This window comes from Odontesthes bonariensis, chromosome 17 (genome assembly GCF_027942865.1).
Source record: "Odontesthes bonariensis isolate fOdoBon6 chromosome 17, fOdoBon6.hap1, whole genome shotgun sequence".
In the NCBI taxonomy this organism is placed as follows: Eukaryota; Metazoa; Chordata; class Actinopteri; order Atheriniformes; family Atherinopsidae; genus Odontesthes; species Odontesthes bonariensis.
The window spans coordinates 22,794,102-22,820,587 of NC_134522.1; the positions used below are offsets into that span (position 1 = coordinate 22,794,102).

The 26,486-nt window shown below is 41.2% G+C and overlaps 2 protein-coding genes across 3 annotated transcripts; one reads left to right on the forward strand and one right to left on the reverse strand.

Moving 5' to 3' along the window:
* Window positions 1-1,807: 1,807 nt before the first annotated feature.
* vsnl1b (visinin-like 1b) lies at window positions 1,808-10,858 on the forward strand. The gene is made up of 4 exons (XM_075448738.1): window positions 1,808-2,180; window positions 4,005-4,171; window positions 4,305-4,520; window positions 6,996-10,858. Exons 2-4 carry the CDS (start codon window positions 4,010-4,012, stop codon window positions 7,191-7,193), a joined length of 576 nt encoding a protein of 191 aa, XP_075304853.1. The 5' UTR covers window positions 1,808-2,180; window positions 4,005-4,009; the 3' UTR covers window positions 7,194-10,858.
* On the reverse strand, window positions 9,420-26,407 carry smc6 (structural maintenance of chromosomes 6). Of its 2 annotated transcripts, none has more exons than XM_075448737.1 (27): window positions 26,321-26,407; window positions 25,470-25,624; window positions 25,263-25,374; window positions 24,812-24,917; window positions 24,542-24,678; window positions 21,958-22,019; window positions 21,751-21,831; window positions 21,518-21,619; window positions 20,754-20,873; window positions 20,557-20,652; window positions 20,216-20,362; window positions 20,018-20,106; window positions 19,760-19,930; window positions 19,469-19,647; window positions 18,285-18,486; window positions 18,081-18,195; window positions 17,818-17,978; window positions 15,983-16,118; window positions 15,683-15,763; window positions 15,409-15,579; window positions 15,194-15,331; window positions 14,943-15,088; window positions 13,679-13,804; window positions 13,478-13,583; window positions 12,220-12,372; window positions 12,035-12,132; window positions 9,420-11,839 (listed from the first exon to the last, which is right to left on the reverse strand). In XM_075448737.1, exons 2-27 carry the CDS (start codon window positions 25,608-25,610, stop codon window positions 11,713-11,715), a joined length of 3,303 nt encoding a protein of 1,100 aa, XP_075304852.1. In that variant the 5' UTR covers window positions 25,611-25,624; window positions 26,321-26,407; the 3' UTR covers window positions 9,420-11,712. The 2 variants fall into 2 exon arrangements, with proteins under 2 accessions (XP_075304852.1, XP_075304851.1); XM_075448736.1 differs by having other exon boundaries at window positions 26,194-26,407.
* Window positions 26,408-26,486: the final 79 nt, after the last annotated feature.

The following is a 26,486-nucleotide window of genomic DNA, read 5'->3' on the forward strand; positions in this document are numbered from 1 at the left end:
GGGAAGAAAATTGTTTTATCTACAGTGAAAAATTCTGCCTCAGATCTGAGCAAGCACCTAGCCAGCCGGCACAGGAATGTGAAACTCATTGAGAAACCCCCGGATCCGCCCACTGACAGGACCGCTGCGTCTACCACATCCAACTCCACCGGGCAAACCTCCGACAGCCCCTCTCCTGCTAAAGAGGTGAAAATAGACTTAAAAGGCATCCTTACTATGATATTTAGATTACTAGAGATCCATATAACAAGAGACAACAGGGCATTGACAATAAAGCCTCTAAATAAGGCATTTATTTCACCAATACTTTAAGGCGAATGAAAGAATGAATGCGTACTATTGCACTGTTAGTTCAGAGCTGCCGTGTTGTTGTTTTTAGGGGCTATCAGGGGCTTTCTACACACAAGTTTACTGGAATGACGTCATCGACGCACAGCTTATTTACTCGGTGCTACCTTCACACGGAGTTTGCTACTGCTAGTTTTGTGCGACGTGGTGGGACATTTATCAGATTTTGATGATGAGGAGGACAACTTTGAGTATGATGGATGTCCTTTACCGGAGTGAATGAGCTGTGCTGCAGCGGTGCGCGTCGATGACATCATCCCAGTTGACGTGTGTGTAGAAAGCCCCCCCTAATAACAACAACACGGCAGCTCTGAACTAACAGTGCAATAGTACACGTTCATTCTTTCATTCAAAAAGTAAAGTAATCAGTAAAGTAACTGATTACTTTTGAAAAAGTAATTAGTAAAGTAACTGGATTACTTCGGGAAGTAATCAGTAACTAATTACTATTTCCAAGTAGTAATTGACCAACACTGGATACGACAACAGTTTTTTTAACTTTTGAGTTACATTTGCACACAAAAACACTTTACTAAAACAATGTTGTCGCTTCCTGGTTGGGTTCAGATATAAACATTACTTAGAACTCAAATGCATTCTTCTTACAAAGTCACCATCACCTTAATAAATGTAATGTTGCTTGTTGCCTTAGTGACATGTCAACAGAGCAACGTGTTATGACAACATGGTTTGAAATACATAATAGTCATAGGCTGTCAGCATTTACACCCAGATTGTGCTTAAATTTGTGGAACATTCACTTTCACATCTCATATTTACATAGGAAGAGCAGTCTGAAAATTGCTTTTTTCACAGTAACGAAACTGTTGTGTAGTCATTTTTAAAAGACCAGATCCAAAATTAAAAACTAAAGGAGGAACCGCTGTCATTAGCTGTCTCCATATGAAAGTGTTTTTGTAGACACACTCAATAAACTGTCATCATATATTTTGATGCTCTAAAGAGAAAACATTTTACTGGGCTGATTGTGTTATTTTTTTACGATTCTGCTCGGAGAATTCAGCATTTTCCAGGTAGGATTTTATTCCTTGAAGGTGAACAAATTGTTCATGACCCATTGCTGCATGCAGGTGAAACATCAGGCATTACAGACTTGTGTGTTTGTTTGCTTTGCTATCAGTGTTTACATAAACTTGAAAGACTAATAACATTTTTGAACAATTCAGATTTTTTTCATCGGACTTAATTTCGGTAGGTGCCTTCAGATTGAGGTCACAGGATTTCCAAAAATGTTGTCCCGTGACAACACAAACGGACAAATGGAGTATCTGGGGACCCCTAATTTGGAGTGAACCCTTTAAATTTAAGGTTTATTTCACTCCATTCCTAAATAGTTGCAGAGACTCATTTGAAAACTTAAGTGAATGCGCTCACTAGCCTGCTCACTGGGCACCTATAGACCACGAGCCAACTTGCTTCCTTCCTCGCCATCCTCATCCTCAACGCGCTGAAGGGATGCGGCTATAACGTGACAGGATCCAGCTGGACCCAAACCGAGCGGCAGCGCCACAGCGAACTCATGACCAGGCTGTGATGCACACGGGTGACGCCGCGCTCCTGTAGTCTCATAAGAAAAGACTGGCGTGGGATCGGTCCCTGCTGCGCCTCATCTGGAATAACGTCGGGAAAATCGAGAAATTTCATTAGCGGGTGTGCGTGCATGCGTGTGTGTGTGTGTGTGTTTTAAAGGAGGCGACCGGTGTTAGGAATAATCCCTTTTGGGCGAACGTTTCCATTGGAAGGGGGGTTTTCTGTACTTTGCAAAGCCAGAGCTGCTTTATTCCGATAGAGATCTCCAAGGCTGTATTAAGGTAAGAGCTGGTTGCCTGCACATGTAAATGTCGTTTTTTAATTTTTTTTTTTTAATTTTATGGCATCCCAGATTATACATGCTGCCAACGGTGAAAGGCTTATACTGCGTGAGCGCATTATTTTCCATATTTTTCTATCCGTGTGAATGAATGGGGATCGAGCAGAAGACTGTCTCTGTGGCACCTGCGCATCCCTGAAGATGAAGCCTATGCGATTTGCCTGGAAACATCCAGAAATAACAGAAATAAGTCAGAGAAGATGTTCTCTTTTTTCATGAAATAGCAGGTTGTCATCAAATAATTGGCCTTTTAAACGCCTCCAATCTGGCTCCGTGGAGGGAGCTGTCTTGTTGTATTTTCATGTATAAATATATATTTTCATACACAGGTCTGTGTGCTTATCACGTTTTGACATGTTTGTCGCCCCGATACGCACGGAAAGATTTCATAAGGAGCAGGATGGAGGGGATCAGATCTGAAAACGCTCTCACTGCGTCGTTTCCATCGGAATGCAGCAGCGTCTCCCTGTCCGCTCTCACAGGAGGTGGTTAGCTTTAATAGCACTAACTCGTTTGTCATTGCCCACACCGTGAAACAAAACAGCATCTCCTGGCTTCCCTTTGACAAGAAAGGTGCCATTCACACCTGAGGCCTGCGCGATATGTGGCGGATATTTCAATAAAAACGCCGCAAAATTGTGTCGAGCCGTTGTCCAAGCGCGCGGCGCTCCGTCAAACTGTTTTGTCATCTTCCTGAGGGAAAAAAAAAAAAAAAAAAAAGGTTTGTCCTCAAGGTCATTGAGACCTGCCTTTTTTTTTTAATAGTCTACCAACAAGATATGCTGCTGTTGTTACTAGTCAGGCTGGCCAGGGCTGCCTCTGTGACACGCAGGAGATGGGCTTTAAAAGCTGGGTTTTAAAAGCTGTGCTTTGCGCTGATTTTGGCTGCAGCGCACATTTGTGCTGGTGGTTGTGGAAGGCCCGAGCCAATGCAGTGCTGTCTGTGGCGGAACTGTCCAGCCTGCTGTCTGCTGCTGCTGCAGCTGCAGCAGCAGAGATGTGGACCATATGTTGGTATCAAGTGGTGGACATCCCCTCAATGACCCTGCATCCCCATATGCAAACCACAGCCAGCTTCCTCACTAGTTAGAAAATACATTTGGGAAAATGGCCTATTCTTGGCCACCTTATGTCATTTGCAACATCATGAGTCAATATTTTATGAATGCGGGGGCTTCTGACTGCTGCTCAAGTCATGATGGCTCCAAGAGTGCCTTCATTGTGGACACAAAACTAATCCAAGCGGACGGGACTGTTTACTTTCCACAGCCATTTTTAAGCACAACATTACTTATAGACCGCTTAATCATAAGCCACATCATAAGCCACATCATATCCCCAGTGATCCAGAACACAGCAGGCCTGCTGTGTGCTCCCGCACTTTCCCCTCACTCAGCTGTGTGGACTCACTGCAGCAGCATCTCTTTTACAAGCAAGCACGGGCTTTGTTGTTGTTGTCATGTTATGGGACAGTGTTTGCAGCGGAAACTTGATAGCAGCTATCGAACATTTGACAAACTGAATCTGCTTTGACAGTGATGATCCAGGTCAATGCTACCCGGGCCACCGGCTGGCACAAACAGGCTGAAGGGGGACAGAAATAGAACACAAGCATCTGGGAAATATTTACTGCCATCCAAGATGAAGAAGAAGAAAAATACACATCCACTCACTGTACTTCTGTTTGAAGTGGTAAAAAGAGATATTGTTGTTGCCAGCGTTCAAGCATGGAGAAATGCATTATTCACGTGTTCTTGCACCACAGGAATCATGGGAAAGCAAAACAGCAAGCTGACTCCTGAGGTGATGGAGGATCTGGTGAAGAACACAGAGTTTAATGAACACGAGCTGAAGCAGTGGTACAAAGGCTTCCTGAAAGACTGCCCCAGTGGCAGGCTGAATCTGGATGAGTTCCAGCAGCTTTATGTGAAGGTTTGTGTCAACCAGCTGCCTCTCTTCTTCATCTTCTGCTCTGTTGGTTATCCATCTGAAAGTCTAATCAGGCTAATGCTGTCACAGCCGAAGGCCCGCTGAATTACTGAACACATCTCTTCCACATTTGCAGTTCTTCCCTTATGGCGACGCGTCAAAATTTGCAGAACACGCCTTCAGAACCTTTGACAAAAATGGAGACGGGACCATCGATTTCCGAGAGTTCATCTGCGCCCTGTCCATCACATCCCGTGGCAGCTTCGAGCAGAAACTCAACTGGGCCTTCAACATGTATGACCTGGATGGTGACGGCAAAATCACCAGAGTAGAGATGCTGGAGATAATTGAGGTGAGGGATTATCGAGCCATTAGGCCCTCACTCTTTTTTTTTTTTTTGTGGATCTCCTGCATACCTGCAGTGCAGTGAAATCACACACAGCTTCATAATGACAAAAAATGCAGCAATACTGAATTGCATAGTGCTATTCTGGGAACATAATCTATATAGTAAATCTGATATGCGTCAGTGATGCTGGAGCATATTGACATTTCCTGTTGTGAAAAAAAAAACGTGTGAGTTTTATTCCAAAGTTACATCAGAGGTGTTTAACCTTTTAGGTCTGTTGTAGTCACACAGATCTATGACAAGATCAATGAGTGCTAGATATGTCCTTATTGATAGAAACTAAACGTCAAAAGAGGTTATGAGTTTTGCATTCTGTTAAATTTTCATTGCTTAGGCAGCTTTGCTCAAATTTGATATAACATTTGTTCCGAGAAAGACACTTCAACCATTTATTTACAACTTTTAGCCATATCAATTGTTTGTCCAATGCTTTGATATTCAGATGTTTATTCATTATTTTAGTTAACTAACATAATTTGGAATGTTAATCTACCCTTTTAGCCGCCAATTTAAATTGTTTGTTGATTACATAGAGCTACTATTATGCAAATAAAGTTGGGACACTGTAAAATAAGAACCAATAAGAAATAATTCAGAGATTTTCAAATAATTGATCAGCTACTCTAGCAACAGCTGCAGGACTGGGTATGAAAAAGAAAAAGAAAAGTTGCCCAATAGTTCCCTGTGAAGTGGACCGCAAATGGTTTTCAGCCATCTTAAGCAAGATTCCAAACCTCAGGGAGAAGAGCACCTCAGTTCAAAGGGAACCGTGAGCTGTGTTGGGAGAAACTGCATCAATTCACATTGAGTTGAATATCAAAAACGATAAAAAAAAAAATGTTTACGTGTATGTGTCGTCTTACTAAGAGATGTGACATAAATTATGTGATTTAAGAAGTTAAGTTACCTGAAAGAAACCATTCTCAAATCTATAAAATCATCTGATATCTATTGCTGACATTTATACTAGCTTATTAGCAAGCAAAGGTAATGTACGCTTGGAATCAAATGTTAATAGTAGCTTTTGGTGTTAGAATTACTACAGCAGAATTATCACAGGTCTCAAGTCGTTGGCTGACCAACGTAAAGCATAAGAGACTGCTACCTGAGTTGGTGACATTGCAGGGTTTATCCACATAAAGGAATTTTTTTTGTGGACATTCTCATAGTTGACATTCCCTGAACAGAAAGCATTGTTTATGTACACTGTAACTAGGATCTTTCTCAAGTAAAAGTCGGGTGAGGTACAGCGAGGTTCATCACGCTTTTAAAGCTGAATTATACCGCTTCTCAAAGTAAAAATTGCAAATACTTTGGAAATGTCATCGTCTGAGATTCACAGATACAGAGAAATCCCTGCATATACTAGGTTGACAAGGTTGAATTTCAGTATTGAATGGCTACAATTTCGGGCACTCAGGCATCACTGCATTAAAAACAGTTTGTTGCTGCATTCACAAATGTAAGTTCAAACTGTGAAAAGACAAAATTTCTAATCCTTTTTGGAAATCATGGACGCAGAGCCCTCAAAGCTGAAAAGAAGAAGGAACTTCAAGCTTATCAACTCACAGCACCCGTGATTGTATGAAGGTGCATCAGTCCATATGCTATTGGGACCATGCACATTTGTGAGGGCACCAATAACACTGAACAATATATCTGCTGGCAACCTGGCGTCTTTTCAACTGAGGGCCTTGACATAAGTCTGCAAGACAATACCAAAAGACGTTTTACACATATTACGACAGCCTGGCTCTGTAGTAAGAGTCCAGGCGCCAAACTGACATACCTGTAGTCCAGACCTGTCACCAACTGTAAACATCTGTTTCATTATGGTATGAGAAATATGACAAAAGACCCCAAACTGTTGCACATCTGATGTCCTATATTGAGCAAAAAACTACAAAAATACTATTTCCCCAGTCCCAATTTTACAGAAAGAAGTTGAAGGCATCAAATTCATGCTTGGTTTATATTTTACAACAATTCTTATGTTGTCCTTAAGTTATTTTCAGTCTTACAGCTTCGAATTGTTTCATTTTCATATTAGACAGCTTGCAAACTATTGTAAAAGCATGATTGTGTTTCAACTTCTCAGCAGTTACTCTGAGTTCACAATTACAGGTTAACCAGTTTACATACACATTTAAATACAACACTATGTTCAGATAATACAACTGGCTCCGATGGGTGAGAAGTTCATTATGCTGCCGACAGCAGCACGGCCCTCTGAACACAAACACGTGGAACACATCAAGGTATAAACAGTATTTAGCTTTGTGCAGCTGACCTATTTAGTTGTACTGCCTAGTTGGGGAAGCATTTAACTACATCCTTATTATGAACACACGTAGGCTTCTCTGTATTAGATAACAAACCGCACTCCCCGGCTCATTTCTCACTGCTCCTCACCCGCAGGCTATCTACAAAATGGTGGGCACTGTGATCATGATGAAGATGAACGAGGACGGTCTGACACCAGAACAGAGGGTGGACAAGATCTTCAGCAAAATGGATAAGAACAACGACGACCAGATTTCGCTGGACGAGTTCAAAGAGGCGGCAAAGAGCGACCCGTCCATCGTGCTCCTGTTGCAGTGTGACATGCAGAAGTGAGCCGTCCCCGCTCGCTCCTCTCCCCGTCTGTATCCACACACTCTGGACAGCAGCACACGTTTTAATGTCTCATTAGGTTCTCTGCCATCTCCACGGGAAAACAACACAAAAGAAAACAAAACAATGCTTGGACTATTTTTCAATGGACTCGCTTCTTGTGGTTGCATGCATGAGAATGTCAAATGCAGAATCATTTTGAAAATAGCTATAAGATATCATAGATTTCTATCTCCAAACACGCCAGTGTGATTTGTGCACAGTAACCCCTCTACATTCTCATTCAACCTTAGCTTGTATATCAGTGGAGCACTGCACTGAATTATGTTTCTGCAGTATTTAGGATCCCCAGTGTTCACTGGTGCAACTACTGTATGCTTTACATAATAATAACAAAAACAATAATTCCTATGATAATTGTAACTGTCTCTACTATCCAGACTTGTTGAGCTCTTGGAGAATAGAAAGGCTCCTGTCTGTTCCAGATGTTTCCACACGATGGAACCAAGAAGAGTAGGTTCTTTGCATGCATATATTACGTGTCAGAAAATATAATCTCTTACCTTTTGCATCTCTAGGTGGCTATAAAAGAGAAACCCTCATACCAAATGCATTTAGTATTGTTGCGTGGGCTGTACAGTATGTGACTCATTAGATCATTAGTTCACCTCCAGTAATGTGGGAGCATGCTTCCCTCCATCTGATACACGTTTCTGTGAGACACTTGAGTTTTTTGAAAGATATTCGGGCTGCAGTTGTGGTTTAATCTCCAGGGAAGAGCTTTCACATGAACATTGTATTATGTTTTGCTTCAGTGACTTCTGAGATGGGCAGAAATGTATTTATGGAACATCATTCCCTTTCGATTGCTTTGTACTGCTGCCGGTGGAAACCCGAAAGGAAAGGCCAGAATTACAGCCGTCACAGGCACAGTACTCCAAAATTTGGCTTCCTTTCCAATGCTGCTTGTTTAATTTAGACTTAAAAACAAAAAAACAAAAAAAACAAAAAAAAAACAATTTACTCAAGTTAACTTTGACTTAACTAACTTTACTGAGTACATATCAACATGTTTACAGAAATGAAGAGCACTGCAATGAGTACAGTCTCGGCTTTTGACCCTATTGCTGGGAGCTCACTCTCGAGGCTAGGGACCTTGTGAGAGGGGCTCCACTTCCAATGCAGCAAAAAAAAAAAAAAGGGGAGGAAAAAAGCCTCACATATGTTTACTGGACACACTGCATTCCTTTGTGTAAATCTTTTTTGTAAGGAGAAACTTTTTATTGAAAGGTCTCATCTTCTAACCCGTTCTGTTTGCAGCGATCATTAATGATGCAGGACTCCTCAGGAGAGTTGCCCGATAAAGCTTTTTGAAAGAGCGTTTTGCTGGTAGCGTGACGCTAACGCAGAAATCCTCTTTCAACAGTTTGAACTCCCCATTTGTAGGCTATGCAAGCACGGACTGAGAGTCTGCTTGTAGTCCACTTACAGCAGTGGAAGTTGCAGAAGCTTTTTCGTTGTTCTGTCTGTATCATATCTGAAAAAAAAAAACAACCCTCACAGTGTCAGTGTCTGCATTATTTATAAATTTCACAGTCCGGTCACCAAGTCAGATTTTTTTGTCGAGTAAATGTTTTTATCAAATATATATGTATATATATAAAAAAAAAAAAAAAAAACTCATCATAAAAGTGACTGTATTCTTTTATACATGTGGCATGTGTTGCACCCAAATTGAATTCTGTAGTGATTAAAACGAATAAACCACCAATGGGCTTTTTCAAAAGACACAGGCTGAGTTAATGGGAACAAAGAAGAAAAGACGCAGTCGGGTGACCAATTGAAGGAAAAACCCAACACAGAGCGTCTCAGGATGGTGTGAGGCCACCACCTGAAGACAGAGCAGCTAGTCCTCCGTTTATCGTTGTGATGATGGAGGTGGTGAAGTCTGCATAGGCCACAATATATGATTCAAACAATTTCCATGCTTGTCAAACCACACAGTAATCCCTCACGCCCTCTGGATATGGGAGCACTGCCATCCTGAGAGAGACCTCTCCCATTAGGATAGAAATGTCTCATCAACTGGAACAAACTGTGCCAGAAAAATGCCTCCCGTAGAGTTAAAAAAAAAAAAAAACTTGTCACCACTGTGTTTGTATTGTGTACGGATAGATAAGTGAAATATATGAGCAACAGCCTTATGTGTACAAAACATCCAAGTGATCGTGATTTCTTCATGGGATTTATTGTAACAATGGTTTTAGTTTTCACAGTGACAGGGATAAAACATGCAACCCCAAACTAAGAAAAAAAAAGAAAGAATAAATGTCGGGATGGTTTGGAAAATGCAAAAAACAAACAAACAAAAAAAACAAACTGATTCTTACATTAACCTTGACTATTACTGCAAAACGACACGAACCCAAGAAAATTTCAGGTTTTGTTTGGACTCCATTCAATACACACCCATTCCTGCATTTTAGGCCTGGAACACATCCAAAGAAAAGTTAAGACGGAGGCAGTTTAGAGTGACCAATGCGAACGAGCTGAAAATATAAGAAACATTATCGCAAACAGGTGATTGCAATCACAACTCGGAACAAAAGCAGAACCCACGAAAGGCTGAGCCTTTTGGGGGTGCAAAACAGAAAGAGGATCAGAAGTTTGTCAACAAATGCATCAGAAAAGCATCGAAATGTTTTAAAACTATGTTGCTCGAGGAAAGAATTGAGGGCATTTACATATTTTTCTCTCTGTGATGCGCGAGATCTTTAAACGATTGAAAGAATGTGGAGGAATTGCATATACGTTAAAAATAAGTGTTGTTCAACAACAGCCGATACAGTGTAACCAGCTGGGCCAGAGATTAGTGTAAGAAAAAAGGAGTTACATTCAAAAAGGCATCTTAAAACTTAACTGAGAAAGAAAACAGAAACCAGAGGCAGCGTTGACTTCTCTGGACTCTGAGGCATCTGGGACAAACCATCACACAGTGGGAACATATTGTGGTCAGACCAATCAATATTCCAGAAATGGACACTGTGTGGTCTGAAGCACAAACAGCAAAAATAGCCAGCCAAACTGTGACCAGCAACAAGTCCAAAAGCCAAATTCTCTGACGGTTTGGGGTTGTATCAGTGCTCTTGGCAAAGCTCATTGACACTTCTGCGATAGTGGCACTCATGCAAAGAAGTTAACAGAGCTTTTACAGCAACAGATGATGCCTTCAAGAGCACACCTCAAAGGTAGCAGTGCTTTTTATTTATTTTTTTTTTTTTAAAACAAGAATGCAAAAAAAATTTTAAAAAATCACACACACTCCAAAAGGCGTGGCTGAGGAGGAACCTGTCCCGTTTCCAGAAGATAATGTTGTCAATGAAAAGTGTGACCATCTCCCCGTATTATTGCACACCTTTAAACGTTAGCAGGAAGAATGAGACAAAATAACATCAGATATGTTCCATTGCTCGGGTTCCACAGTGCCAGCACATCTTTTTAGTGTTGCTTTTTACCGTCTCAACTTTCTTTCTTTTTGTTTTTTTTCCAGAATGTGTTCCCAGCCTGAAATGTAAAAATAGATGTATAATGACAAATGAAGTAGACAACAAAACTTAAATTTTGGGATTACACTGTCTGCTATCATATAAAAGTCTGATGGAATGTAACAGAGCGGATGTTTTGTTTTATTTGCATCTTCCATCCATTCCCAACTTTTTCTGATTGAGGGCTGTAGCAGGAACAGGAACATTACACATTACACTGACAGATAGGGTAAAGACTAGCATCATTTCTAAAAATTTCCTTGGACTTTACCAGAACCTAAGCTTCAGTATCATTCTTCATCCCATTCGTTCGAGATGCAGAGCATTAAAACAACTTGCGTCAGCAGGACGAAACCTGCCCTCTGATCTTCCCTCGTACGGTGCCAGCACAAATGAGGGTTTAGTCAGCGAGCTGGAGAAGAGCGGAACTTTTTGGCAGATGGGATTCACAGCGAAGGAAGAGGAGACTAAAGCCAGGCAACATGTACTTAGTGGGTTGGCAAACAAAGCCAAACGCACAGCTCGAGGAGTGTGTTGCCACCACAATGAATGAAGTTGGAGAAAAAGACTATGGCTGATTTTAAAAAGAATATGCGCCTTCCTGCAGGTAAATACTTTCCCTGAGATTGTCCATAAAGCTTCGTAATGCAAAGTTCAGCAAAGAATTGTACATGTACATGTTTTAAGCGTTACATTTTCAGGATATTTTCCAGTTTTCGAAATACAAGTAACAATTTGCACTATAAGTTAAAACAATTAAAATACTATCCTAATAGATAGAAACTTTTTCACCCACCTCATCATTCTTAAAATAAAAAAATAAAATAAAATAAATCACACACCAGACATCTAAATTATAACTGTTTAGGTTTCATACAAGTGAATCAAACTCTTTAAACATCTGGACATGAAATGGCACTTTAAAACACAGCGACTCCCAAACACATAAAAAAATAATACCGATATATAAGCATTCATCACGTCTGTTGCCGCCTCTGTCGCGGCCTCGGACGAAGCGTTTCGTCTTCATCTCTAGGATGACTCCCTTCTCTTTCTGGGTCCTGAAGCTGGTGGATTTTGATGAGGTTGGTTTTTTGGAGATTCCTGAAGGGAGAACAAACCATTCGACCAATTGGCAAACATTACTGATGCAGACACGGCCTTTTCTGACGGCAAAAGTCTGCAACGTGAAGCTGAACTTGTGCTGAGAAAATGTCAATTATGAAGAAAAAAGCAAAAAAAAAAAAAAAAAAAGCCCAACATCATGAAATGGAGAAAAATACTCGAATATGGCGTCACCTGGTAGTTAAGGGAGTGATGAAGATGAACTGCCGGCGGTGCTGCCGCTCCGACAGCTCCAGGAGGAGATCAAGGCATATTCTCCGATTGTGCATGTCCTGCAGAGAAAAACAGATGGGGGTTGTGTTCAAGTGAGCCACGAGTGTCACTTCTCGGCGTGTTTGCGATCTCTCCTGTGCACTCACCATATAGACGTCAAACTCGTCGAGGCATCTGAAGGGGGACTCGGTGATCTCCCACAGGGAGAGCATGAAGCACACGGTGGAGAAGGAGCGCTCGCCACCCGACAGCGACCTCATGTCACTCGCACCATCTTTCGCCCTGCCCGGGGGCTTGACCTTTGAGCCAGAAACAGGTTGGTTTTACTTTTACTGACGGTTTTTAAAAAGCTTTTTCGGACTCTTAAATGCCTCAGACACGACGGAACCAGAATAGACTACAGTTGGATGTATTTATGAGGAAAGCGGGCGTCATTCTTGAAAATCAAAGAGTGATCCTTCAGTATTTTCTACAAGCCTAATTCCCGTCCAAATTTTTTTTAAAAATTGGAACAATGTGTTAAATGCTGATGAAAACAGAATGCAATGATGTGCAAACCTCATAAACCAAATAATTTGATTCACAATAGAACATAGAAAACATTGAATGTCGAAAGTTTACGATTTACAAAAAGACATTCAAATTTTCTATGTAATATCATTAAAAGTCTTTTTAAATCCAGGAACATTATTCTGAAACTGCTCCACAATTTAAAGGGGAAGGTTTTTGGAGATTCCTGAACCTCTGCCAATCTTTGCTTCTGAGAGACTCTGCCTCTCTATGGTGCTCCTTTTATACCCAATCATATTCCTGAGCTGCTGCCAATTAACCAGTTGCATCTTCTTGCTACCTCTTAGTTTTCCAGCCTTTTTGTCCCCGGTCCCAACTTTTCCAAACTGCTTTGCCCGACGTCAAATTCAGGATGAGCCGATATTTTTTTTATGAAATGGTAAAAGGTTTCACTTCCAACATCTGATACATTTTCTATGTTCTACTGTGAATACAATATTGGTTTATGAAAATCGCAGATAACTGGATTCCGCTTTTATTTACATTATACGCAGCATCTCAACTTTTTGGAACTGGGGCTATCCTGTTTATTCAGTTTGATGGGATTTGCCGTAACTGTGAATCGCAATTTAAATATGGACACAGCTGATCAAAACAAAGTAATCGGGTCACTGACAGATGTGACAGAAGTCCTATTGTTTCAGTTAAAACCGAGGAAGTCTCTCGGATAAGAGGTGCCATATCGGGAGAGGAAATCTAGTCGTCTTCTACTTGAGCTCTTCGGATTACCTCGAGCCAGACGTCCGGCCGTCTACACACACGAAGCGCAAACACAAAACACAATGCAAGCTGTGCAACAAACGTTCTTTTGACAAAAACCACAAACAAACATACCGAAATTGAGAGCGTCTCATTGTTGTGATCAAAAATCATGGAGCCGCAGCAGTTCATCTTTATCAGGAAGTTATTGAAGTACAATTTGCACCTGACGGAGAGGGACCTTCAGGCAAAGAGAAGAGTAAAAAACAAATTCATGTCTTACCCACTGCATTTATGTATTCCTGGTGTTTCTTTTTTTTTTGGTTGGTTGTTTACCTGCGCATTACTTTGTATCTGTTCTGCCTGTCTGACATGATGTTGTCAAGGCGATCGATGAATCTCCGCAGATCTCTCACCTGGTTGGTTTTCTCTCTATAGAGAGACAGGGCCTCAGCGTACTCCCTGATGAAGTCAAAGGGAAGATATTAAGTTGGCATGTGCTGCATTTTTTTCTAACGTCAAAATTTCATTGGCGGGCAGAAGCAAATTATTGGACAAGAAAATGAAGCTGAAACCCAACAGAAAGCTCCCCTGTTACGGTCACAGTCATGCTTTCGCATCTCTCCCGTGCACCCTGCTGTGCCTCTCATTGTTTGTTTAAGTGTGTGTTCCAGTCATTTCCTTTTTTTTTTTTTTTTCTTTCACCATGTTGGTGATTTTCAAGGGGCTTATCTCCTTTACTCATGCATCAAACCCAGAAGGTGCTCTGGGTGCACCATGCTGAAGTCTAATTCCCTAAAACGCATCTGGAGGAGAGAGGAGGCTTGTATGAGCCAGGATGCGCAGATGTGTTCTTTGTGGAAGTCTTTTTGGAACCCGTGACGTATAGAGGAGAAATCACAAAGAAAAGAAAAAAAAGACACTATAACTGAACATATTGGGATATAAAAATGCCATGTTGTCTTCGCCAGTTCTTAAAATGAGCCAAAAAGAACTCCAGATGAACAACAACACGTGACATATTACACTGTGTTGGTTATTTTACAAAACAAAGCCAAAACTCTTCAAATTAATTGCATTCGTACGGGTTCACATAAGAACTAAGAGGGTAAGCAGCATCCAGGTGAAGCTAATGAAATGCTCTTGATTAATTAATCATTAAAAAGTGGGACCTCTAGAAAAGGAGGAGTAATGAGGTACAGCAGCACAGGACACGCTGTTACCAGCATCCCTTCAAAAATAGATTTTTTTTTTAGAAGTTTCAGAGTCAATTGAATTTGAGCATTTGTCTGGTGATTAAAAGCAGAACAAAAATGAGCTCTGCAAAGCCAGATGTCGCAGCAGAGCTGTCATCAGACTGAATCAGCTGTATACAACAAAGTGGCCACAGAGCAAATTTACACAAGACATACACAGTGAACAGTATTCAGCTGAGTGTGCTCAAAGCTAGGTTCCATCACTGATGTTCATACAGAACCAGACAAAAGTTTGGACGCACCTACTCATTCAAAATGAATGGACAGAAGTGTCCGGCTCTGTCTCTGAGAAAAGTTTGTCTGTGAGGTAGCGCGGAAGCCGCGGAACGTCTGCGATCTCTCACCTGACCACCTGCTCGTGCTCGCCGTGGCAACCCTCGCACACCTTGATCTTCTTCTTCAGTCGCGTGATTTCTGTGTCGATGCTCTTGGTGCTGTTGGTCACATGCTGCCGTTCAGGGCTGATCTCTGTGGCTTTGGCCAAATATTCCTGTCGTCACATCATGCCAAGTCATTTTTCTTCTCCTTAGCTTGTGAAATGAAACAGCTTTATGTGATCATTTGGGACTAACTATTGAAGCAGAGCTCTTTTTACCTGTAATTCTTCTTCTTTTTCGGAGAGGTCGCTTTTCAGGGCTTCGACGTCGTCTTCATGAGCCTTCAGTTTGTTTCCTAAAATTTTGAGGTTCCGTTCATATTTCGCACACTCCGTCTCCAACTTCAGCTGCTCGTCCTTTAGGTCGAGAACACACATGTAATATCAAAGCCACAGAGTTGGAGCAAAGGAAACGCGTGCAACCATCTTTTTACCTTCAGCGGCTCCATTTCTTCTGAAAGCCGATCGATCTGATCTCTAACAGAAGAGTAGTTGGAGTCTGCTTCTTCTGCCATTTTTCTGTGCTTGTCCAGTTCAGTCTTGGCCTCTTGGACCGCTTGCTTTTCTGTCTCGATTTTCTGTTGGTTCTCCTGGGCGACCTCTTCCTGCCGAGTGCAATCAAAGAAAATAAATAAGTCTATTTTGCATGTTTCATGCCGGAATTTATATCTGATTCCAAAGCGATAAACCTAAAGACTCGAGGCTTACCAAGGAAGTGATGTCGTCAGCTTGCTCCTCACTAGCAGTCTCCTGCTCAGTTATTGTTACTTTGACTTGATTCACAGAGGCCTACAATGATGTAAAAGGATAAAACAAATATATAATGTTATGCTTTCAATTATCTGCCAGCATTAAACAACTATCAGATAATCTTTCCCTCAAACAGAGATGAAAGGGAGGCAGACATAAACCAAAATGAGTCCAAAAATGTAGGGAAAGAAATTAAACCAACTTGATAAAGTTAACCCAAATTAATAAGAACCTGCTGTGGGAGTATTGCTCACTGACCTGAGTCCTCTTCAGCGTCATGATGGTGTTGTTTAGGCTGTTCTCCATGCTCATAATATCCTCCGTCACAGAGTTTACGTGAAGCTGAAACCTGGACAGCTGAGCTTGATGATTCTCCAGGTCCAACTCCAGCAAACTGTAAAGCACAGATCGGTTTGATCTCAGAACAGATGCCTTCAATGTCATAAATGTTGTTCATATCGGAGTTTTTCATAAAACGACGTCATATAACATGCTCCTTTGAAAATTGCAGCGCAGCCACACAAACAAGGCACTTCAGCCTTCGAGGAGACGAGATTACAGTTATTGTACAATACATACTGTAATTGATGAAGAGACAACCTTATTACCAGAGGTCATGAAGTCAAATGTGGCACTTTTGTTTAATATTCTGTGAATTAAAAGGTGTATTCAAGACATTTATTCACATGTAAAAGCCATGCCAAAGGAAAACGACTTCTTCTGTTGAGTTACAACCACTTGCAGCGTAGCCTATGCAGCCGCCCTGCAGTGATACTATCCAGCCTGCTTTATTCACCTCAAACCAGTCTACATTGCAGCTTTTCAAAGGAGAGCTTTATCAATAAACGTTATCAGTCCACAGTAGTCATTTTTCAAAAATGCATCAGGCTTGTTCATTTCCAGGCCCCATCCACACGTAGCCGGGTATCTGCTAAAACGAATATATTTTTCTATGTTTGGACCTGTCATCCACATGAAAACGCATCATAAACGAATATTTTTAAAAACTCCGGGCAAAGTGAAGATTTTTGAAAACTCCGTTTATGCATTTGCGTGTAGACAGAGATAACCGGAGTTTTGCGTTTTCGAACATCACAATATGCGCCAAAACAACAACAAATCTGCTCTAAAGTCTAAAGTGCGACCTTTGTTTACTGAAGAAGCATGGATGCCTTGAGAACTGTGGTGGTTATTATTGTGCAGGCGCTGTTTACTGCCTTGATTTTACACGCCCAAGTCGTACTCCCAGAGGAATGGCGTGACAATTTCGCATGTCCCGGTCCTCAGTCCTCTCGCTGTCGGAATTATTACGTCCTCATATCGAGGGGCAGTCCACTGTCATGCGATCACCTGTCAGTGTGCTCAAAAAAGTTGCGTGCACACTTTATTATTTAGCTGACAAGGGCAGATTGCGCTAAACAGCAAATGCATTTGGGTTGTCAAGACAGGTGAAAACGCAGATGTTCGGTTATGTGTGGAAGGTTTTTTTTTTGAAAACGAGGTAATGTGGATACAAATTATTTTATAAACAGAGGGGGGGAAATATTCGGTTTTAAAAATACCCGGCTACGTGTGTACATAGCCCCAAACTTCCAATGCTGGCTTTTGGTGGTGAGGGTGTAGGAAAGGCTCTCTTTCAATCAAAGTCACTGTGCAGGTGTTGCTGCACAAAGTGCATCACCGGAGAGTTTTGAAACTTTCTGAAAGTCTTTTGCTATCAAATAAGGTTTCGTTTCGCGTCACTGGTGTAAACTGCCATTTCTGAAACCCCAAATTACATTAAAAACACTTTCATTCTGAGTATTGATTGTTAGGCTTTGTCTAACAAAGACTGCAATCACTGAGTTAAATCAAACTGAATTCACAGACCTTTTTTGTAGTTATTTGAAAGCTCAAATTTCTGAGTGTCCAAACCTTTGCATGGTGCTCCTTTCCCAAAATTACTCTGAAATTCTACAAAAACATTTATTAAACACTACTCTCGCTTAAAATGTTGAAAGCATTGTGTCCTCCATTGTGTCCTACAATTAAAAATGTATTTGCTCTGACTTATATCTTGTGCATATCTGCAAACAACAGCTAACATTACTTACCTTATTTCAGTCTCGATATCCCCTCCGAGGTATTTGGCCAAGCTGAATTCAGAGGTGTAGTAACGGTTGGGGAACACCTGATCTCCTTCAGCAGTGAAGGCTTCACGGCAGTTTTTAGGCGGGCGGACATGTTGCATGGCCTTTCTGGCTTTGTCTTTTTCCTGAGATCGAACATCAAAACACACACCAGGCCAGATGGTGAGGAAACAAGAACAAAGTACAGCATCAAACCCATCATAAACACATATCAGTAAGACACCTACTTTGATAATGAGTATTGATTCTATCCCCCTCATATCAATGAGGCAGTTGATGATGACTGGGCTTGTTGCTGTGATTACGTCCAGCACAGATGGGAACTCTGGATGATTCGCTCTCCTGTAAAACCCAAAAGAAGGAAATAAGAGTACATATTTAAAGAAATAGAAATAATTAAAAAAAGAAAAGTTTTTATAAACGCTGCGTACCGTCCATGAACATTGTAAAGTTTATCTGTGAAGGGGCTGACGATGATCTGCGGCCTGTTGCCCTTTGGATAGTAGCGGGACATCAACTCCTGAAGGACCGCCTCGTCTTTATAGTTATCGCAACAGAAAGCCTTGACAAAGCTCCGCAGACAGCACTCCACAGCCACAGCCAAGGTGGGATCCTTTAAACTGATACACGCCCCTGAGAGCAAACACAGACTGTCAGCTGCAATATTTAGCTGTATATGTATCATACAACACAATCAGATCTTAAAGATTTGAGTTCCCTCTGAAGTGAAGCATATTCAGCCGTGTTAAGTAAGAATCCACAATAATAGGGAGCAGAAATGCTAAGTTCAAAGGGAACTGTGGACCCAAAAGTTCATCACTTCAAAATAAGTCTAATAGCAAGATTATCCATCATTTATTGTAGCTTAATTACGATCCAAACTGAAAAGACATAAAAAAAAACCAGAGCTTGTTAAAAAACTTAAATGTTTTGTCAAAGTAACTGATGTTATTACTATTATTAGTATTATTGATGTGACGTAAGAGGTTAACTCTATTGCTGACATTAAAACTAGCCTATTATATTAGCAAGTTAAGCAAAGTTGGTTTGGCTAGCTTAGCGGTAGAACTGTTGACATTAGCTTCCAGTGCTAAAATGATTCCAGAAATAAAAAGAGATGATCAGGCGACCATCGTGAAGCAAGGGTAGTGGGCCATCTTTGCTGGTGGCGTTACAGAATGTTCTGTATAGAAATGTTTCTCAATTCCGGTTCTCGGGACCAACTGCCCTGCATGTTTTCGATGTTTCCCTTCTCCAGCACACCCGATTCAAATGATCAACTCGTCATCAAGCTCTGCAGTGGCCTGATCAGGAGCCATTTATGTAAATCTTTGTGCTGGAGGAGGGAAACATCGAAAACATGCAGGGCAGTGGGTCCCGAGGACCAGAATTGAGGAGCAAGGACAGTTTACGTTTACTGTGGAGTGGAATGTACATATACAGTATATATATATATATATATATATATATATATACACACACACACACACGTATATATTTACAGATTTACAGGGATTATTTTCATCAATCTTCTCATCAAAACTTCACCAATATACTTCCAACTTCCTGCCCTAATGCAACAAAGAAGTCAACAAATAATGAAAAACAGAGTTACCTATTGGCCCAACCGGTCTCTTTTTGAAGCGTCCCGCAGCATACGCCTCAGCGACTGAATTCATCAGGTCAGGTATGTGATCTCCAAATCGCTTCAGTTTGTTTGATCGACTGGCGAGCAGCTGGTTCTTTCTCTTCAGTTTGGACTCGCATGCGACTTGGACGCACCTTTCCTCCATTCTATTGAATACAGACCGAGCCCGGTGGTCAAAATTCACGGCGACTGATCGCTGATCCCTCATGCTGCACATCCATAACAGTATGTTTGATATGCAGATATGATTTCTTGTACCTCAGCTTGTCCCGTTCTTCCTTTCCTTTAAAAACTGCCTGATGTTTGTTCTTGATATCTTCATTGAGCTGCGTGCACTTATTCTGAAGATCTTCGAGCTGCCTTTTCAGATCACACAGGGTCTTTTGCAGTTTTGTATGCTCCGTCTCTCCACCGTTGTTCTGGTTCTCACTGATTAAAAACAACATTTAACATCACTGTGCGTATTTCTTAAAAGGTAAGACCGTAATTTAGAGTCTTTTTAGAACACCTTCATACCTTGCTCGTGCCTTGTTTATCTTCTCCCGAAGAAGGCTTTGGTCTCGTTCTGACTGTCTGAGCTTGTTCAGAGCCCGAAAATAAACAAGCTATGGAAAAAAGGGTCATGTCACTTTAACCAATATAAACGACACTCATTCGATAACATTCAGAGTCAAAGACTTCAGCTTTGTACAGATGCCATTTGCCATTTAGTACCTCCTGCTCCTTGTGAGCTTCGCTACTGATCTTAACTTGGTCTTTCAATTTGACATTGTCCTCCGATAGAGATACTTGTTCCCCTCTTTGACCATCAGTTCTGCTTTTGATGACCTGCAGCTTCTTCTCCGTTTGTACAATCGTATTCTGTGTGGAAGAGAAGAACCAAAGCACCTTCAAAAAAAGTGACAAGGGAGTTACAAAACTCTTTCTAGTGTAAACACGGCTGTCCAACGTGTGACAGATGGGCAGTGAGGTAATATGGCAATGAGACCATATGGCTCCTCCATCTACGCATAGGTTTTTAGCTTTTCAACAGATGAGGAACACGTGTGACTCACCTGACAGAGTTGAAGGTTGTCCGCGTGTTTGCAATTATTCTCTTCCCTCTCAATTTCCTCCTTTAACTGCTGTATGCTTTGCTCCTTCTCTCGGACCTGAAGTTGAAAGGAAGGAAAATCGGGAAAAATGCATCACTTAGTTTTTTCTTTTGTTTCCTAAGGTCCGTTTGATACCCCGGCGAGAGATCATCTCTTACCAAACACCACGCCATTTTTTTCTTCAGGTTCTCCAAAGCCTCCCGCAACTCACCGAAGGACGACAAATTCTCATAGCGCTCTTTCTTCTGGAGAAACTCCTGCTTTAGGTCCTTCAGACTCTGAACACCAAACAAGAAACCGTTTTTCTTTCGCATTAAAAAAAAAAACAATTACCAGTAAGCGGGCGAACTTTGACTGTGTCAAACTTGTCAAAGCATGCGGCACAAAGTGCTCCAAGGGGAAGAAGATCAGCAAACACAGGAGAGCAGAAAAGGTAGATTTGAGTTTGAGATGTACATTCGTGCAATGTATTAAAATTCCCAGTAACTCATTCGAAGGCCGGGGTGGGATTCGAAGAGGGTGTAAATCTATCAATAAATAAAACAACTTGACAAGGAGTGCTGGATGATCGAGTTCTTCTATCTGTTCTATTCTAACCCAAGGTTAAGGAAGAGACAAAGCGTAGTTCGTTCCAACATTATTTATGTCTTAGATGCTATTGAGCATTTAAGCTAACTTTCAGCTAACTTTACTAAGTAGCTGCTGAGTGGAGGTCAGCCTCGGGGATGGCAGGCAACCAAACCAAACAGATCAGAGGAATCACCAGGCGGAGACTTGGTCTTTCAAAAATACTTTGGTTTGAATCTGCAGGTTTGTTAAGTTGACAGAGGTGAATGTAGGGAGAGTAGAAAAAACTTAACACCATAAAATTATATCATATTACAATTCTGAAATAAATTTGACATTGACAACGTCACTGCACCTCCTCTTGTCTCTCAACCTGCTGCCGCGTTACGGTTTCAGTGTGTTTGATGTAGATGTAATCTCTCTTCATCTGTTCAAGCAGAGTTGCTTTCATGAAGAACTACAAAAGATAAACACAAAAAAAACATTCATTCAAGAAGATTTGGGGAAAAAAAAACAAAAAAAAAAACAGAGATATGACCGTACAATTTAAATAAATAAATACATTTTAAAAACATGACAGTGTAGTACCTTATACTTGTCCGTTTCATTCTTTGAATGCAGGAACTGTTTACTCATTTCTTGGCTGAGAATGGACACCGGGTTATCCAGCTGGAATAAACAAACAAATGTCCAGCTGAGGCCTCGAAGCACTGATGCAATAAGCAATGCATGTCAGTAGCCACCCAAAAGCTTAGTATAATATCAGTGGATTCATAAGAGGTTAATAATAAGTACCTGAATGTTAAAATGATCCAAAATAGCGGTTAATTCTTCCTTCTTGTTTGAGATGAGTTTTCCTAAAATACAAGATAAAAGACTTAGTTATCCTGATTTAAAAAAAAAAAAAAGTGCAAAGACTAGTCCATGCATTTGTTACTTCAAGATTGGACTACTGTAATTCTTTATTATTGGGCTGTCCCACATATTTTCTGAAAAGCCTTCAGCTGATCCAAAATGCTGCAGCCAGAGTTCTGATGAGAACTAACAAGAGAGATTCATTTTATTTATATTGCGCCAAATACAACAAATGTCATCTCAAGGCACTTAGATAATAAAGTCCAATTAAAGCCAATTGGAATTCAATTAATTGTAATCATAATTATTAATAAAATAATCCAATTCATTCATATAGAGCCAATTCAAAAACAACTTCCTAGCTAAGGAAACCAACAGATTGCACCAAAACTTGTCTTCAGTCCAATCTCCCAGCCTGAGCGTGCCTGAGGCGACTGTGGAAAGGAACGACTCCTTTTAATAGGAAGAAATCTCTGGCAGAACCAGACTCAGGAAGGGTGGCCATCCGCCTCGAACAGCTGGGGTTTGAGAAGACAGAAAAGAGGGGGGGGGGGGGGGGCCACCGCGACGGCGGCACTGTAACACCATTCAAAGGAGTAAAGTGAGGAAAGGTGTGACAGATGAGGTCCTCCAGCAGTGTAGGCCTATAGCAGCTTAACTATGGGATTTTTCAGGATCACCTGAGCCATCCCTAACTATAAGCTTTATCAAAAAGGAAAGTTTTAAAGCTGCAGTCTGCAGGATTTGTTGTTGTCATACGTAAAGTCCTACTTTTTGGCATTTTAAGAGTTTACATGATCTATCAGAATGCTTGAGGTTGAAAATGGTGATCTCCGTAGTCGCAAAATGCAAGAAATGCTTATTTTTTAACCGACTCCTGTCCCGCCCCATCAAAACACATGAGAACTCGTGCACGTCTACGTGCACGCCAGATGCGCGTACACGACTCCTCATTCATCACCTCACCTGTCATTTGCGATCATGGAAGACACAGTAAGTAGACTAGCCCGTAATGAAGTTCAATAGTCCAGATAAATAAGCGTGTGGACGAGCCTACCTTGTATCGCGCGTGCACAATCGGTGATTGACAGGCAGCAGAGCCCAGCTCGTAACCTGATTGGTTACCTTTTACCGGTCCGGTCTGCAATTTTGTAAACAAACCTGCTGGCTTTGGAGGGACCTAGCGGGACATATAGGGGACCTAGAGAACTCATTTTTTTTGTATTGGGGTATTTAATGTACTACTTTCAGAATCCCCAGACAGTTCCAGGCATTATGCTTGAAAAAGAGTTGCAGACTGCAGCTTTAAGCCTGGTCTTAAAAGTGGAAAGGGTGTCTGCTTCCCGGACATTTACTTATTCCACAAGAGAGGGGCCTGATGTCATATTTCTCCAGTTTTAGCTTCTCTTCATTGGCTCCCTGTTAAATTCAGAATAGAATTTAAGATTCTTCTCCTCACATATAAAGCTCTTAATGACCGAGCTCCATCATATCTTAAAGATCTCATTATAAGATATTTTCCTAACAGAGCACTTCGCTCGCAAACTGCAGGTTTACTTGAGGTTCCCAGAGTTTCTAAAAGTAGAATGGGAGGCAGAGCCTTCAGTTATCAGGCCCCTATCTGTGGAATAAGCTGCCAGTAAATGTCCGGGAAGCAGACACCCTTTCCACTTTTAAGACCAGGCTTAAATCTTTTCTTTTTGATAAAGCTTATAGTTAGGGATGGCTCAGGTGATCCTGAAACATCCCATAGTTAAGCTGCTATAGGCCTAGACTGCTGGAGGACCTCATCTGTCACACCTTTCCTCACTTTATTCTCTTTTTCCCCCGTTTAATTTCTCAAATGATATTGTGTACATGTGACATTATTGTGGTTATTAACTCATGTTTCCCTGTTCCAACAGGTATCATAAGAATGATGTTACAGTGTTTTTGTTCCTGAGTCTGGTTCTGCCAGAGGTTTCTTCCTATTAAAAGGAGTCGTTCCTTTCCACAGTCGCCTCAGGCACGCTCAGAACAGGAGATTGGACTAAAGACAAGTTTTGGTGCAATCTGTTGGTTTCTTAGCGAGAAAATAGTTTTTGAATTGGCTCTATATGAATAAATTGGATTATTTTGAAATTAATTATGATTACAATGAATTGAACTCCAACTGGCTTGAATTGGACTATATTATTTAAGTGCCTTGAGATGACGTTTGTTGTAATTTGGCATTATATAAATAAACTGAATTGAATTGAATTGAAAGACATGACAGACGTTTCTATTTTTTGGCTCCTATTGTTCATGAAAAGAATCAAAGTAAATAAGAGACAGGCGTTACAAAACAGCGAGGCAGCGTCATGCATAAAAATGTATCCAAGTTTATAGGAGTGACATTCTTGTACATGTGAGGGTAAAGAATACATACAGATTAATGAGATCTGACAGAAGTGCTTCACCTTCAGTCCCATGCGTGTCTGTTTATCTGAGATTGAGGGACGGAGAGTCTCAATGCCAGCTATCTGTATCTGAGGAAAGTCACCTGATTTGCTCCTCAACCTGCAGGCCCGACATCCGTCACTTGAGATCCGATGCTCAACGAGGATGCTGTTGCCGTAAACGTCTTTCTTATAGGCATCTGGTCCGCTGTTTCTCAGCTGCACAGTTATATCTGCAGTACTAAGCAGTCCCACACAGCATAATGACACTCTAATGGTGAAGAAAACTTCAAGATTCATCAAGATTTAAATACACACGATCTGTTTCTGAGGGACCTTCCTGAGTGGGTAAAACATTGTGATCGCTGACTTACTTTTCACCAGTTTTCACAAAGTCTTTCAGCGACATCCCTCTGTTTGTTACGGTGGCCTTTCCACCCAGGCCTACTATCAAAGCAGTCAGAATGGCACTTTTCCCACCTGAGAATTAAAAACAGGCACAACCCCAAAAAAGGGATGAAATCACTGCATGTAAAGCATTATACACTAATGAAGCTCTGGTTGAAGTAGATATAGACGACTGCATGCAAATAATCACCTACTATCCAAGCGCAGGATAACAACAGGACAGTCAATGTTTGAATAAACAGATTTTCAATCAACCAAGAGTCAAAACATTGCTTTTGCAAACCAAATATGTGTTTAAATTGTTTGTTTAGTGGATAAAAGATTAATTAGCAAGCATCCACTGGAATGAGCTGAGCTGAGATGAGTTAAGCCAAAGCCAACAGCAGGCCGGGTAACAGTGACAAGTCCAGCTCTTACTTCCATTGTTGCCAACGATGAAATTCACATTAGGCCCAAACTGGAAGGGACCCAGAGAGTGGTGACACATGAAATTCTTCAGGATGATGCTTTCGATGAGGCCGATGTCTCCCTACAAGTGCATGAAGAAAAGAAACATTTGTTGGAGAGCAGGGAGAACTCGCTGGCCCAGAATTCGATCTGGGGCTTGTGCGGATAAATACTCACCGTGGGGGAGTGGGTGAAGCTGTTAAAAGAGAGTCCCTGATGGTTTGAATCATCTGGTGCATTATCGGCCGCCGCACCTGTCACTCTACGGCTCTTCAGAGGTGTCGCATCACTGATCACTTTGCCTTTCCTCTTACTCATTTTGAAAGAAGTCACTAATAAGAAAAGCAACGTCAGTACTTTGAATCAAACTTTGTCTCTGCCGCTTGTGGCCTGCTGAATAACACAGCATACGTTGCGAGTACACAATTTAGCTTCAGATTTACTTAGAACAAACTTGTACAGAAAAATGTACATCATTTCCATCGTACCAATACCAATAACAAGCTCTACCAGTTCGTTTTTTTTAATGAAACTCAGTGATACTTTGAACAACTATGCTGGACGTTACTTTGAGAAGTTTACAGGTTTACAACAGTATATATATATACATGTTTTAATCACTTAATAGCTATTATCTACAGGCTATAATTCAAAAACTAGTTTCCCAAAGAGTGAGCATGTGGAAAAAAATAATTAGTTAGTCCTTTGTCTTGAAGCAAGGAAGCTACAGCATGAAAAAGCAAGTTCGGCTGCAACAGGTGTTTATCTTACAACGTGACTTCAGATATAGGTACAAATGGCTCCAAACTTGCTCTCAGTTGTGATATATAACATACAAAGTCCACAGAAGCAGCTAAAGAATACATGGAATCAGCGACGAAGTGTTTTCAAGATAACTCACACAATCCAGTGTTTCCGCTGCATTACAGCCACAGGAAAGCAACTTGTGACTACAAAAGAAACCCTTCAAACTTCTGCTGTGCCTCAGGGTTTTCTGACTCTCAAAGAAACACAAGACAAGTGCATACCATCGTTCGACAGCCTGAGTGTGCCACTTTCAACAATAACATGATCGTAGGGAGACAGGGCTTCGTTTCCCCACTTCCTGGTGCGTACAGACTAACTGAAGTCAAATTCAACGCTGTCAGCTGTGGGTGTGGTCTCACTTCCAAACACGGAACTCAGAACGCGGTT

Bases quoted from the DNA above. Each gene is read 5' to 3' on its own strand.
- vsnl1b (XM_075448738.1), top strand. From the start codon at position 4,010: ATGGGAAAGCAAAACAGCAAGCTGACTCCTGAGGTGATGGAGGATCTG. The intron at 4,172-4,304 runs GTTTGTGTCAAC...CCACATTTGCAG, and splicing joins TCCAGCAGCTTTATGTGAAG to TTCTTCCCTTATGGCGACGC. The intron at 4,521-6,995 runs GTGAGGGATTAT...CCTCACCCGCAG, and splicing joins AGATGCTGGAGATAATTGAG to GCTATCTACAAAATGGTGGG.
- smc6 (XM_075448737.1), bottom strand. From the start codon at position 25,610: ATGAGTAAGAGGAAAGGCAAAGTGATCAGTGATGCGACACCTCTGAAG. The intron at 24,918-25,262 runs GTAAGAGCTGGA...TTTAATTCTCAG, and splicing joins CATCGTTGGCAACAATGGAA to GTGGGAAAAGTGCCATTCTG. The intron at 19,648-19,759 runs GTACAAGAAATC...TGTATTCAATAG, and splicing joins GAAGAACGGGACAAGCTGAG to AATGGAGGAAAGGTGCGTCC.